The 14,151-nt window shown below is 44.1% G+C and overlaps 2 protein-coding genes across 4 annotated transcripts in view; one reads left to right on the forward strand and one right to left on the reverse strand.

Moving 5' to 3' along the window:
* The window catches only part of Cfap91 (cilia and flagella associated protein 91), a 44,033-nt gene extending 41,882 nt beyond the window's left edge, over positions 1–2,151 (reverse strand). For all 3 annotated transcript variants that reach the window (XR_015045705.1, XR_015045704.1, XM_021184911.2), the window contains exon 1: positions 1,973–2,151. Coding sequence is in view for 1 of the 3 variants with exons in the window: in XM_021184911.2 (XP_021040570.1) it covers positions 1,973–2,093 (121 nt within the window). In the remaining 2 variants the exon portion in view is untranslated. The remainder of the gene's footprint in view (positions 1–1,972) is intronic.
* A 5,454-nt stretch (positions 2,152–7,605) lies between these two features.
* Positions 7,606–13,492, forward strand: Cox17 (cytochrome c oxidase copper chaperone COX17). The gene is made up of 3 exons (XM_021184760.2): positions 7,606–7,823; positions 10,021–10,109; positions 13,366–13,492. The coding sequence occupies exons 1-2, from the start codon at positions 7,717–7,719 to the stop codon at positions 10,103–10,105; spliced, it is 192 nt and encodes a 63-aa protein (XP_021040419.1). The 5' UTR covers positions 7,606–7,716; the 3' UTR covers positions 10,106–10,109; positions 13,366–13,492.
* The last annotated feature ends 659 nt before the right edge of the window (positions 13,493–14,151 follow it).

Consider the following 14,151-nt stretch of genomic DNA (forward strand, 5'->3'; position numbering starts at 1 on the left):
TTTGAATGCTTGGCACATAGGGAGTGGAATTATTCTGAGGTGTGGCCTGGTTGGAGTAGGTGTGGCCTTATTGGAGGAAGTTTTTCAGTTTGTAGGTGAGCTTTGAGGTCCCCTATGCTCAAGCTCCACCCAGTGTGACACAGAGTCTCTCCCTGTAGCCTGTGGATCAGCATGTATATATAACTCTCAGCTCTGTCCCCAGCATCATATCAGCCTGGATGCTGCCATGCTTCCCATCATGACCATGATGGACTAAACCTCTGAACCTGTAAGCCAGCCTCAATGAAATGTTTTCCTTTATAAGAGTTGTCCTGGTCGTGGTATCTCTTCACAGCAATAAAATCCTAAGATGGAAGTGTTGTACTGGCTAGTCTTATGTGTCAATTTGAGTTTAGAGTCATCAGAGAGGAAAGAGCATCAGTTCAGAAAATGCCTCCATGAGATCCAGACCTTGTCTCTGTAAGGCCTTTTCTCAATTAGTGATCAGTAAGGGAGGGCCCATCCCATGGTAGGTGGTGCCATTTCTGGGCTGGTGGTCCTGTGTTCTATAAGAAAGGAGACTGAGCAAGCCATGGAGAGCAAACCACCGAGAGCAAGCAACAATATCCAAGGCCTCTGCATCAGCTCCTGCCTCCAGTTTCCTGCTCTGCTTGAGTTCCTGTCCTGGCTTCCTTTGGTAATGAACAGCAATGTAGAAGCGTAAGCTTAACAAACCCTTTCCCTCCCAACTTGCTTTTTGGTCATGATGTTTTGTCCCAGCAATAGAAAAGCTAACTAAGAGAGCATGCAGTCGGTAATTACACAGCCCAATCCAAGAAAGTGGGTTTTCGGAAGAGAGTCTGGAGATCCAAAGGAAATACCATAAGGCTGAAAATTATGCCGGGCTCAGGTGACAGCCTGGTTCTACAGAGGGCAAAAATCAGAAAAAGAAAGCATCATGCTTAAATGGTTGCACTTGTTGTAGTATAAATCCAGTAATCTAGTTAACACTTTTTTTTTTGTTGTTTTGTTTTGTTTTGTTTTTTCGAGACAGGGTTTCTCTGTATAGCCCTGGCTGTCCTGGAACTCACTTTGTAGACCAGGCTGGCCTCGAACTCAGAAATCCGCCTGCCTCTGCCTCCCAAGTCTAGTTAACACTTTTATACATAATACTGTGTACGGTATTGTAATAGGCTCAAGAGGGTGACAGACATGTGTGAACCAGAACTTAAGGTCTGGAGAGAAAGACCACAAATGGAAAATCAGGGCATAACATAAACTGGAATTTAATTGGTCCTAGGGGAATGGGTACACTGAGTTTATCAACAATGTTTTGATTAACAGAAGGTTGGAGAAGGAGGGGAGGAGGAGGAGGAGGAAACCACTGAAAACAAACATGAAGCCAACTGGAACCTCTTTACCCAGAACCCCAAATTTGGATTTGTCAGAACCTGGGGCAGGAAAATCACTTTCACTGGACATGTGTGTTCGAATGCGTTGCGTGCCTCTCCAGCTCTGCAAATCACTTCACACTTTTTTGGTTTTGTTTTTTTGTTTTTTTGTTTTTGGTTTTTTTCAAGACGGGGTTTCTCTGTATAGCCCTGGCTGTCCTGGAACTCACTTCGTAGACCAGGCTGGCCTCGAACTCAGAAATTCAACTGCCTCTGCTTCCCAAGTGCTGGGATTAAAGGCGTGCGCCACCACGCCCGGCTCACTTCACACTTTTATGAATGTGCACCTGAATGATTGAAACCAGATTAGGTTTCAGGAAGATTAAATTATCAGGGGAAAAGGGGTGACCCCCGTCTGGCACTTGGAGAAGCTGAGCACACCTGTGACTTCCGAAGTGCTGCAGAGCGCGTGGCCCACAGCGTACTTGGGACTTGGGGCTCCCACCTGCCCGGTCCGGAGCCAGAGGGTTTGTCCTGGAGCTTGTTTTTTAGCACACCCTACCAGGTTACATTAGCTCCCAGGAGGAGTGGGCAGTCCTTACCGTACAGGTAATCGTACATTCGATTGGCGAATCCGCCCTTGGCCCTCGGCACCTCTCTGCATTGATACGGAACCCTCTGATTATTGGACCTGGGTTCCTGGATGGTCACTGTCTGGCTCATGGTGCTGCCTTTTTTCCTCCCGCCAGCAGAAAACCAGCTATGGGAGGCTTGGTAGCTGTGTACACCGTAGCTATGGCAACCTCAGAAGCACGCAGGGATAAGGGGCGGGGCGAGTTTCAGGAGGCGGGGAGGCAGGGCGGGGAAGTGAAAGGGCAGGGGGAAAGGCTCTCAAGGGGCAGTTTGAAGAGGCAGAAAGGAGTGGCAGAGTAGATTTTGGGATGCACGGTGAACAAACCTGGCAGAATGAAGAGGCAAGACGTGGGGCGACCTGAGTGAGGAGCTGGTTACTGGAAGGGAATAGTCAAGAGAAAGGGGAAATACTAGCATGGAAAGAAGCAGGGCCAGGAAGAAGAGGCTAAGGGATAGAGGGATTCTGCCCAATAGAGCTGAGGTCAGATGCTGGGGAAAGGGCTACTTGAGAAAAACAAGAGCTATTTGCTAGTGATCGCCCTTGCCGCCAGTCTCTTCTAGAAATCCATGGGAAATCTCTTCACCTGCTAGAATTGGGTACTTTCATTTTTTTTTTCCTTTCCCTTTCTTCCTTCCTTCCTTTCTTCCTTTCTTTCTTTCTTTTTGGTTTTTCGAGACAGGGTTTCTCTGTGTAGCCCTGGCTATCCTGGAACTCACTTTGTAGACCAGGCTGTCCTCGAACTCAGAAATCCCGCCTGCCTCTGCCTCCCCAGTGCTGGGATTAAAGGCGTGCGCCACCAAGCTTGGCGGTACTTTCATTTCTGAAAGCCTCTTTCCACAAGGTGGAGAAATCCAAGTTCCTGTATGTTGGGCCTTGGAGCAGTATGAAAGTGGACATTGGCTTCTGTAATAGGAACTGTATCTCCAGGCTGCTGCTCTTGGCATTATGGTGCATGTGTACTCTCTGCTTTAAATAGATAAATGAATAAATAAATAAATAAATAAATCCTGCAATGAAAACTAGAGAGGAAGAAGTGGGTCAGCTTTTGCCCATGATCCATTCTTCTTTTAAAAAGAAATTTCATAGTATCACTTTACCTTAAAATTAGCCAACGCCTTGAACTAATATTGCTCATTTCTTTATTCATTCATTATTTTTGTGGCATTGGGAATTGAATTTAGGGTCTCACATAGGCTACAAGCACTCTACTACTGAGATACACTCTAGTCCAAAATAATCTCACTATTATCACTAACAAAGTTAATTCTAATCCTTTTTTTTTTTTTTAGATTTATTTATTTATTGTATGTAAGTACACTGTAGCTGTCTTCAGACACCCCAGAAGAGGGCGTCAGATCTCATTAGGGATGGTTGTGAGCCACCATGTGGTCGCTGGGATTAGCACTCAGACCTTCGGGAAATGCAATCAGTGCTCTTAACCGCTGAGCCATCTCTCCAGCCCAATTCTAATCATGTTGAGAGAACTCTACACAGGGGCTGATTCCCTTTGTGTCTTATAAGGGAGGGGGCACTGTATGTCCTTGACTCTGAGTAGGGAAGAGTGATGGGTGATAGAGACAGTGATAGAGACAGTGTTGCCCTTTAAGCAAAAGGGAGTGAGACATTCTGAGTTCTCGTCATTAAGACTTTTGTACTATTTGGTCTTTTTCACATCACCCATGGGAAATGAGATTCTGGAAACTTGTATAATGCCCTGCTGCAAGTGATAAAATATCCTTTATCGTAGCCCAGGAGTTTGATAGTTTCAGCTATCACATCGGAACTGGCCTGCAAATGTGGTAAAACTCAGACTTTTCAGGCACCCAGAAATCAGAGAACGTTGCATGACATGCATTTTCCCAGAGGAAATGGAAAGCTGTTTTTTTGTCTTTTTTTTTTTAATTCAGAGGCAGACATGCAAATACTATGTAAAATTACTTAATTCTGCAAGCAGGGCAGAAGCTAGCTATTAAACAGACTAATGAGAATGTAAGCCTTGTAACTCTCTCTTGCAACATGTGGTATCACTCCTTCTGTATGAGCAGTAACCACCCACCCATCCTTCATGAAGTCACCAAATGTAGGCGCGGTCGGCACAGGATTGCATACCCGTATCACCGAAGAATGTCCACAAGTAATTCCTTAGTTGTTTGTTATGGTAGTGATCCCACCCATAGAACTGCGATTTGGTGCCATCAAACTCAACTCAAGTCATTATTTCAAGCTTGTTGCCTGTTAATTTAGTAACTTTGGTCACAAAAGTCTTAGAGGGTAAAGAGAGTAAATTTGCTAGTTAAAATAAACAATGAGGAGCAGCAACTGGATAGTGAAGGTATTAAATTTATTACTACTCTTATCTTTTATTAGTCTCTGTGTGTTACCTATCTTCAAGTTTTAAAGACTTGCGCGCAGAGTGTATGTGTGTGTGTGTGTGTGTGTGTGTGTATAGTACATGTATGGAGTTGCTAACTGCACACTACCATCTGAGTCCTGAGACAGAAGGCAGGTTATCAGGCTCGGTGACTAGTGTCTTTACCCACTAAGCTATCTCTCAGGCCCTTCAATTTAATATCTAACTATAGCTCTTCTCTAGGGAAATAGCTTATTAATGTTTTTCTTGGGATTAAATGGGAAACAATAATTGCATTATGTTTTGTATTCTTTTTTTAAAAAAAGATTTATTTATTATTATACATAAGTACACTGTAGCTGTCTTCAAACACACCAGAAGAGGGCGTCAAATCTCACTATAGGTGGTTGTAAGCCACCATGTGGTTGCTGGGATTTGAACTCATGACCTTCGGAAGAGCAGTCAGTGCTCTTACCCGCTGAGTCATCTTACCAGCCCATGTTTTGTATTCTTAATGTCCACTTAATATAAAATAAACCATCTCAGTCTACAAGCACATGGGCCGAGAAAGAAAAGTGAAGTTTAACGCTTACTCGTTCATCAAGGTTAAAAGGAAAAAGTAACCCACATGGATAAGTTAATTAGACCATCTTAAAACAAGAGTTAAGCTGGTGAGTACAAATTAGTAAATGTCTCCCATTGGAAAGGAAACCTTTTGTTTGTTTTATAGACAGGACCTTGCTATGAGACCCCAGCTGGCCTTGAACTCTGTTTCTTCCTGCTCTGGCCTCCCGAGTGCTGGAATGTGTTCGTTTCATCCTTCCCAGATTGCTCTGTATTTTGTTCATGGGCAGACCATTTTACCTCAAAGAAGCAGCTATTGTAGGTCATGGCGCTCAAGAGACAGCCTAGGGTTTATTACAGTCCCAGAAGCATCTAGTTAAAGGAAGCAAGAAAAGGGAGATTTCTTTCTCTCTCTCTCTCTCTCTCTCTCTCTCTCTCTCTCTCTCTCTCTCTCTCTCTCTCACACACACACACACACACACACACACGGGATAAGAGACAGTTTATTCTGGGAACAAATATGGATGATTATGGTCTGGGAACAGTTTCACACTACCCTAAATTCCACATTCCAGTATGGTGATATGGCACTCCCATGTAGTTTTATAGTAAAGAAACAAAATCATAAATCAAGACACTTCCCATACACAGCGGTAAAAACATTAAGTGGGCAGGTCACAGGAAGGTACCATAGCCTCAAATGGTGTCTGATGATCTTCTCAGCCTTTTGGTTGGTGGGAACTGGGGGTGGTGGGAGGGGGTCTGCTCATACATTCCAAAGGGCTTACCTAATGCTCACAAAGATGTTAGATCACATACAGAAGGGTGCAGTAAAAGACCACTATGTGGGGACTAAAGCTGCTCCAAGACTAGGCTATAATCCAGCAACCTTCCACCCTTACTACATCTCTAAAGTTGTAATCAGTTGATCAGCCTTCCAGGAAGTTCAGAGTGATGTGTGGTTCATGCCAGGAACTTTCCTTCACAAAGGGAAAAATGGGAGGAAAACTTATCATTTGCAAAAAAGTTCCAATTCTCCTCCTCCTCTCCTCTTTTTCTGGTCTACAATTTGTATCAAACTCGGTCCTCACAATACTTACATTTTCCAGTTCTACTCTTTTTTCTTCTTTGTTCATTTACTCTACACAAAAATGCAGTAGCGCCAGTAAATCCAGGTGAGTGGTTTGAAGGTGAAAGTTACTTTGCCTTTAGATACATTTAGATACGCAGGATAGTGCATGGACCATGGGCAGAGGTGGAACCTCATGAGCTCTGTAGCTCTGAATGAGCCATATGCCCTTCTGAACCTCCGTTTGCTATGAAGATTAAATGCCTCTCACACTCAACACCGTACAGGGAAGCTGTGATGCTGAAGATTATATTGATCCTACTTGAATTTAAGAAATGCCAGGAAAAGGCATTTTTAAAATTCTGTTAATAGGTGTAATGACCAATATCTGATTGCACAAGTAATAAAACCAGTTTAGGAGCTAAGGGTATGTAATTCAGTTTGTAGACTATTTGCCTAACGTGCAGGAAGTCCTTGTAGATCAGGAAAGGATGGCACAAACTTGTAATTCCAACATTTAATGGTCAGTTCAGGGTCATTCACAGAGCATGCAAGGCCAGCTTAGGCTAGAGACTTTGTCTATAAATATTTATATTAAAATTAAAACCACTTTTTGGGTGTGTGTGTGAAGAAATGGCTCAGTGGTTAAGAGTGTTGGCTGCTCTTCCGGAGGTCCTGAGTTCAATTCCCAGCAACCACATGGTGGCTCATGACCATCTGTGATGGGATCTGACGCCCTCTTCTGGTGTGTCTGAAGACAGCTACAGTGTACACACATACATACAATAAATAACTACAAACCACTTTTTTTCCTGACCCACAGCTAGTTTAAGGAAGCCACTCAATGCTGTACATCTTAGTGGACTTGTATACAATTAGAATGGTTGATTTGAAGCAATGGAGCTCTACTGAGGGGGTTACACTTTCAGTATCAGTTACCATGTCATTTACTTATCCAAAACACACACATACACACACACACACACACACACACAGAGAGAGAGAGAGAGAGAGGGAGAGAGAGAAACAAGAGACAGAGAGACACAGACAGCCCATCACAGTTGTTAAAAATAGAAAAAAAAATCTTATCTTCTTTCATGACTACTGTATATTAGCTGAAAATTTAGCATATATGCCGGAGAGAAATAGGAGGGAGAGGGCCTTTGTATCTGTATCTGCAGAATGTCTATGAAGCAGGAAGGAAGAAAGACCATAAAATATCCCAGGGTGGAACCCGGATCTGCTACTGCTTGTCCAGTACCAAAAGGTCAGCCCTGAAAATACGAATACAGGTAGCATTATACTGAACTGAACGGGTCATATAGGAATATATGTGTACATGTATACATATAAGCATGCAATAACAATTAGGGAGGAAAAGGCCATGAATTTGAAGGATAGTGGGGAATGGGTATGTATATGTAAGGATTTGTAGAAAGGAAAGGGAAAGGGGAAATGACTCAATTAAATTACAATCTCAAAAACAAAACAAAAACAGAAACCACTCTGGGTGACCTTTTAACCTTTGCGCCAGCGCTGACGCCACGCCCTTGGAGCGAGGCCTTGTACCTCTTCTTTTGCGCACGCGCTCCCTAGGCTCACTTCCGTCGGAGAGGCGGGACTTCCTGTCCCCGTTCGCTTGACTGCGGAAGTGGAGACAGACAGCTTAGGTTGGTCGGAGTTTGGGAGCTTTGCGCGTGTGCGCTCGTAGTTGCTTTCGCCTGGAAAGATGCCGGGACTGGCGGCCGCTAGCCCTGCCCCGCCCGAGGCTCAGGAGAAGAAGCCACTGAAGCCCTGCTGTGCCTGCCCCGAAACCAAGAAGGCGCGTGATGCGTGGTCAGTGCGTAGCCCGGGAGGGAAGCCCGGGCTTTAGCAGCTCGGCTCCACTCTGCTGTCTGAGACCCTGGAGATGCAGGGACCCATAGTTCCGCTGTCCTCTCTGCTCCCTGATCCCGCACCTCAGTCAGTTAGGGGTCAACGGAGAGGGCAAGAGGTTTCATTGATCCCAAGGTTCTCGTCCTTCATTCCTTACTACGATTGCGTTTTAGGCTTCTTGGGATAAGTAAGACCCAGATAAATAGAAGTGCGTAAAGATGCGTCTTGATTTAAAGGCATTTAAAATATGTGGAGATTTGTTACCAGCCAATACTATACCACCAGCTATGATAGATTTGCTAAGACCTAGGTGTAAATTTTTCAGGTAATCTTTAATAATTTTTTTTCTCGAAACGTGTGAATAGTAGAACGCAGGATACATTTCTGAAGGGATACCCTTTCCAAGAAGTTAAAAGTCAACCTGTCTGGGACTGGAGAGATGGTTCAGTGGATAAATGCCCTGGTTGACCTTCCAGGGGGCCTAGTTTTGATTCCCAGCACCCACACGACTGTTAACAATCTTGTGTAAGCCGGGCGTGGTGGCGCACACCTTTAATCCCAGCACTCGGGAGGCAGAGGCAGGCGGATTTCTGAGTTCGAGGCCAGCCTGGTCTACAAAGTGAGTTCCAGGACAGCCAGGGCTACACAGAGAAACCCTGTCTCGAAAAAACAAAAAACAAAAAACAAAAAAAACAATCTTGTGTAATTCCAGCCCCAGAAAAATCTGACACCCCCTTCTAGCAATTTCGGGCACTGCACATACATGGTGTGCAGGCAAAACACCTATACACATAAAATAAAAACAAACTGTAAAACTTGTCTACAGGATAGGTGATATTAATGTTCATCTACTTTATCATCAAGTCACAAAAGGTTTTGCTTGGTCTCCCTCCCTTTTATGTAGCCTGAGTTCTGGAGCAGCTACTGAAGTCCTCAGTGTGACTATGCATCTCCATCTTCTCCCGTCAAAGAAGAAACAAATATGGATTCTCATGGTGTGATTTCATTACTGGAGAGACTGAAACAGTTTTAAGTCTAGCCTGAGCATCAGAGTGAGACCATGTCTCAAAATAAAAATAAAAATATAGAAAAATACACAAAACAAAGTATTCCTTGGTATAGTAAGGTAATAAGAGTGTACCCACTTATTTTATTATCACTACCTATAAATGGAGAATTTAAAGATCGATCTGATACCAAGGTTCTTGAAATACCAAGGTACCTGCTTAAGGAGACTTTGGTGTGGCTCAAGACTCAGAGCTTAGAAATACAGTCAGGCTTTGAATCCTCTCCCTCCAAGTTGGTGACCTTATGCAAGGTACTTAACAAGTCTGCTTCACACGTGTGTTGAATGAGTCCAGCATTTCTGTAAAGTTTAGTAGTGGGTGTCGGTGGTAAGGGAAAGCTAGCTGTTAGACGGAACTCACTGTCACACCCAGTTTTCTCATCTGCTGGTAAGGATTGTAATAGGAGAACCTGTTCCTCACTCTTTTTGAGATGGGGTCTTGCCATGTATAGCCCAAGCTGGCCTCCTCCTGAGGAGTCTCCTGTCTTAGCTTCCCAGACGTGATTACAGGCGTGTTTCAGTACATTCTGGCTCTTGTGACTACTCTTAGGATTTTATCATCACAGACCCTTAACCTTCTGAAGAACGATTTATCTGGTTGTGGTTACCAGATCTCTTTTGATGTTTATGTTGTTGGGTGTTTAATGATTAAAGGTAGGCTTAAGTGTTTAGATGTAGGAGGAAAAGGAGAAACAGGAAGTTAATTTCTGTGTGATAGGAGGACCAAATGTTAGACTCTTTCCTCGTCATTTTATGTAAATATTCAGTTTATTTCATTATAAATAAATGTTTATTATTCCTTGGGTATAGAATAAAGGCATCATTTGCTATACATAATTATTTCATCTAATTAGAACCTTCCCCAAACAAAAACAAACATTAAGACCTTAGTTCTATGGAGCACTTTTGTGGGAACAGAACCATCTTAAGAGCAAATACAGAGAGCAAAGGAGCTGAGCTGGTTGGTGTAGTAGGGATTTGTTTGTCACTCCAGCTGCATTCTGCACGTGCCCTGTCTCACTCCCGTCACAGATTCTCCATGAATGTGCTTGTCGTCTATTTGTTAGGTAACGAGCGCATCTTATTTTACAGCATCATTGAGAAAGGAGAAGAACACTGTGGACATCTCATTGAGGCCCACAAGGAGTGCATGAGGGCGCTGGGATTTAAGATATGACGTGGTGAGTGAACTGGAATGCTTCAAGTTTGAGTGTTACCTTACAGAGTTAGCTTCGAGGCAGGCAGCATTCTCCGAAAGGTAGCTTGCCTGGTTAATCTAGCATGTTTAAGTAGCAGCTTAGTTCAGTTTCTAGAATGGGGTTGTAACAGTTTGGTGCCAACGATTTGAGGCACCCAGTAGATCTGAGACAGTATAAAGCTTTTGAGAACTGGTTTGTTTGACAAGAGCCTTTAGAGTTACGTTATAGTCAGGAAGATGCAGGGAGCATGGCTGCGGGGAGCTCGGGTACACTGGTTTCCAAGGTAAAGGAACTAAGTGGAAAATTCTTTTGGTTTCTTGTTTCTAATATAGGTCTGCAGTAGAGTTACTTTTTTCCAGTGAAAATGGAAGCTTTCTTTTAAGCCAGGCATTGTTCTAAGAAAACTAAAGCCTCAGATCACCAGTTTCCAAAGAACTTTGAGTCTAAATATCAGTGTCAGGAGGGATGTGCCCAGCAAGACCACAGTCCGTGACTTCTGGCTGGAATCTCTTGCTTCAGGCGTTAGCTTCGCTCACTACTACACTTCTTTCCAGATGCCGATTTAAAGTCTCGTTAGAGAGGCTTTCCTCAGTGCCCCATGTAAAGTAGTACCCTTCCTGTCACTGTTCCAGGGCTACCCAGTAGGCCTTCCCAGGTGTTCTGTGGCCACATTCTCCAGTATGGTAGCCACTAGCAATGTATGACTATTAAGCACTTGAATTGGCCATAATGAGACTGGGGAATTGAATTCTTATAAGAAGGCTAGTGGTCATCTGTGGTTAGTGGCTTCTCTTGTTTTGCAATCACCAGCTATATACTGAGCCTCTTCTTACAACGGTCATCCTCGCTTCCCTCCGGCTGGGCTGTAAGCTCTGGGAAGCATCTGGTTTCACTGCCAGAGTGTCTCAGCATGTCCCAGCACCTAGACCATTGCCTGGCACATGGTAGGATTCCCGGGATGGGCTCAGCAGGATGAGAACTGGAACCTCAGCCTCGCAAGCACCCTGTTTGTGCTGCTCGAAGGCCACATCTCACTGTCACCTCCTAACTTAGCGACAGTTGAGAGATCCCAAGGCCACATGCCAGTTTCATAGTAGTATCAAGCTGGTTTCTTTCTCTTCCACCTGGCTCTGGAATGTCACACATGACCAGTCGTGTTTGAAGTATGGGAGGGAGGAGATAAGGAGCTTGCCCGACCTGATAAGTCTGACTGGAGGAGACTATTTAAAGGCTCAGACCCAGCATCGGGGCATGGCTTTCTTCACGGTCTAGCTCTTTCTAGTCAGTTTTGTTAAGATTTGCCTAGAGCCTCAAGGGGAGTTGAAGGCACGGTGAAGGGTAGTGGTGGCATTAAATGATTTGCATCCTCCAGACCAGAGGCACTTTGTCACTCCTGACAGTGATATTTTATCGCCAGCAAGCTCATTTTTAGGATTGCACATTACCTTAATCGTCAGTACTAAAACTTATAATGAATACTAAATAAAAAGATGTGCTGCTGAAATGCATGAGATGTGTACCTCAAAAGCCAAGCCTCTGACTATAATAAACTCCTGCACAGCTCCCTGCACTGCTCTGAGGTGAGCTTGATAGACTGCTAGACCACGTTCTCTGAGAACCTCTTCCGAGGAAACCACTCCACAGACTCGGGTCGCTCCAGCAGGGGTCATAAAAGTTTCTTAATTCAAAACCCTTCATAGATGTTGATATTCTTCCCAAGTAAAACAGATCTTAATTGGACCTGGCTGGCAGAGACGGCATAATTATTATTCTCTTCTACTCTGTAAGGCAGTGAAGCCCTGCCTCACCTGCTGACTGGAGCTCCTAGATGACTTCCAAGTCCGTAAACCTGCTAACACTAAGGAAACAGTAGTGAATATGCTGGATATAAAATACCCGAGGACTTTACGGTAGCAAAGGCAGAGACTCAAAGCTAGAAAGAAAAAGTAGGTAGCATGGTAGTGAGTCTAGACAGTCTAGACGCTTTGGTAGCATGGCAGTGAGTCTAGACAGTCTAGATGCTTTGGTAACATGGCAGTGAGTCTAGACAGTCTAGACGCTTTGGTAGCATGGCAGTGAGTCTAGACAGTCTAGACGCTTTGGTAGCATGGCAGTGAGTCTAGACAGTCTAGACGCTTTTTTTCAGTCTTGCAACTTTTTCTTACTGACAGAGAAGGTAGACAATAAATTCACCACCTAATTAGAAGTAGCAGGAAGTGAGTGGCTCTTCCTGCTTGTAAGGGTCAAAAGAAACATGGGAAATCTGCTCAAATCCATATAAAATAACGGGTATGCTAAGTTTTTGTTCATGTATTTGAATATTTAAATGAGACACTTATACGTAGATTATTTACGAAAGCATCTCAAGATAATGCAGGAAGGGGTCATTTCCAGTGCTCAAACCTAAACACAAGACAGAGCACCTTTCAAGACCCTACAAAATGCCCGGGTGCAAAAGACTTGGCACTTGTCCACTTGGCAGGGACTCTCCACCAGAGAAGATGCAGAGTCTGTTTTCCTCCTGCAGATCTAGCCCCTCTGATGAGCGCAGTGCCTGAGAAGTACAGGAGTTGCAGACTGTGGGAACGGTGGCAGCTCCAGGTCTGCTTCTGTGTCCTGCCCGTGCCTTTGCTTAAGTGTATTGGTTTTCCTTCAAAGTTTTTAGACAAAAAGGGAATTTAGGTGTCTGTGTCTTGGTGAGGCTATTTTCCTGCCTAAACCAGACTAAGGGAACAGGTGTAGAATGATCTTGAGTTAGTCTTAAGAATTGACTGCCTGAGTGACCATTCAGTATTCTTCTCCATCTTGCATATCGAGAAGCCTGGGAGGCTGAGACTGGGCCAGCCGCACTGTCCCCTGCTGCTCTCCCTCGGGGTCTTTCACTGTTGTTGTTATTTGCTCTCTGGTCAAGGAGGCGCTTCCTGCAGGAACAAATATGTTTTCCTTCCTTCTACCTTTGACACAGAGCGAGACCAGTTCTTGAAAGAGCAGACTTAGAGCCCTCTTTACTTAATGCCTGGAAACACACACTGCCTCACCAAAAGCTCCTAAATGCCAGACATTGTAACCAGGGAGTCGTCAGTTAAGCTGAGCTGCGGTTTTGACTGATTTAGAACAATTGTGACAGTTACTTAATATTTCAGTGAAGCATTTATTTCTGATGGTCCTGAGTCCGTAAATCCCTAGGTCCAGTTTGATGTCTGAACTCTGACTTTCTAAAATCAAATCTCTTCTGTAGGTGGCCTACTTTGTGAAGGAATAATCATTGAAGAATGAAGAGGATTAAATATTTTGGAAGTTCTTTGGTGAACTTTGATAAATGGATAAAGTATTTATAATTTATTAAAAAACAGAAGGAAAGAAAATATGCTGAACCGTCTTTGTTGTGTTTCTTTTTCTGTTCTTCGCATACCCACATCACTTTTAGTTCGGTTTCCTTTTTCTCCTAGTGAGTATAATAGCAACTCCTGTGCCATGACTTTCTTTTGCTCATTATTGTGGCATCATGGGAATTTGAATAGTTATTGTTAGGAGAAAGCAGATTGTCTCTCAACCAGTAAAATCTCCAAATTTGGATATATAGAAGCTGGAATGAACATCTTTTATCTGTTCAAAATGATGTCACAGCCATATCACCTCAGTCAAGACTCATTGGCCAGTTGTGGGACCATGTCTGTAATCCCAGCACACAGGAGTGGAGCGGGGGGGGGGGGGGGGGGGGGGGAAGGGGCTGCAAGTTTGAGGGGATATTTTTGTTCTCTCTCCCTTGTCCCTCTTTATTTTTCTTCTCCCTCCCTCCCTCCCTTCCTCCCTCCCTCTCTCCCTCCCTCCCTTTCTTCCTTCCTTCCTCCCTTCCCTCACTCTCTAACTCTTGAGTGAAGTAGTCTTGCCTGGAAGATCCCAACTATTTGGCGAAGTTAGTTTGTGTGTGGCCAGTTATATGGTAAGATAAACTAAAGGCAGTGTACACCCTAAGGCCAAAACAGCTATCTGTTTATGAGCACCTGGTCCAGGCTGGTGGCTA

The sequence above is a fragment of the Mus caroli genome, unplaced genomic scaffold (assembly GCF_978045245.1).
Source record: "Mus caroli unplaced genomic scaffold, Mus_caroli_1 scaffold_17, whole genome shotgun sequence".
NCBI classification, from domain to species: Eukaryota; Metazoa; Chordata; class Mammalia; order Rodentia; family Muridae; genus Mus; species Mus caroli.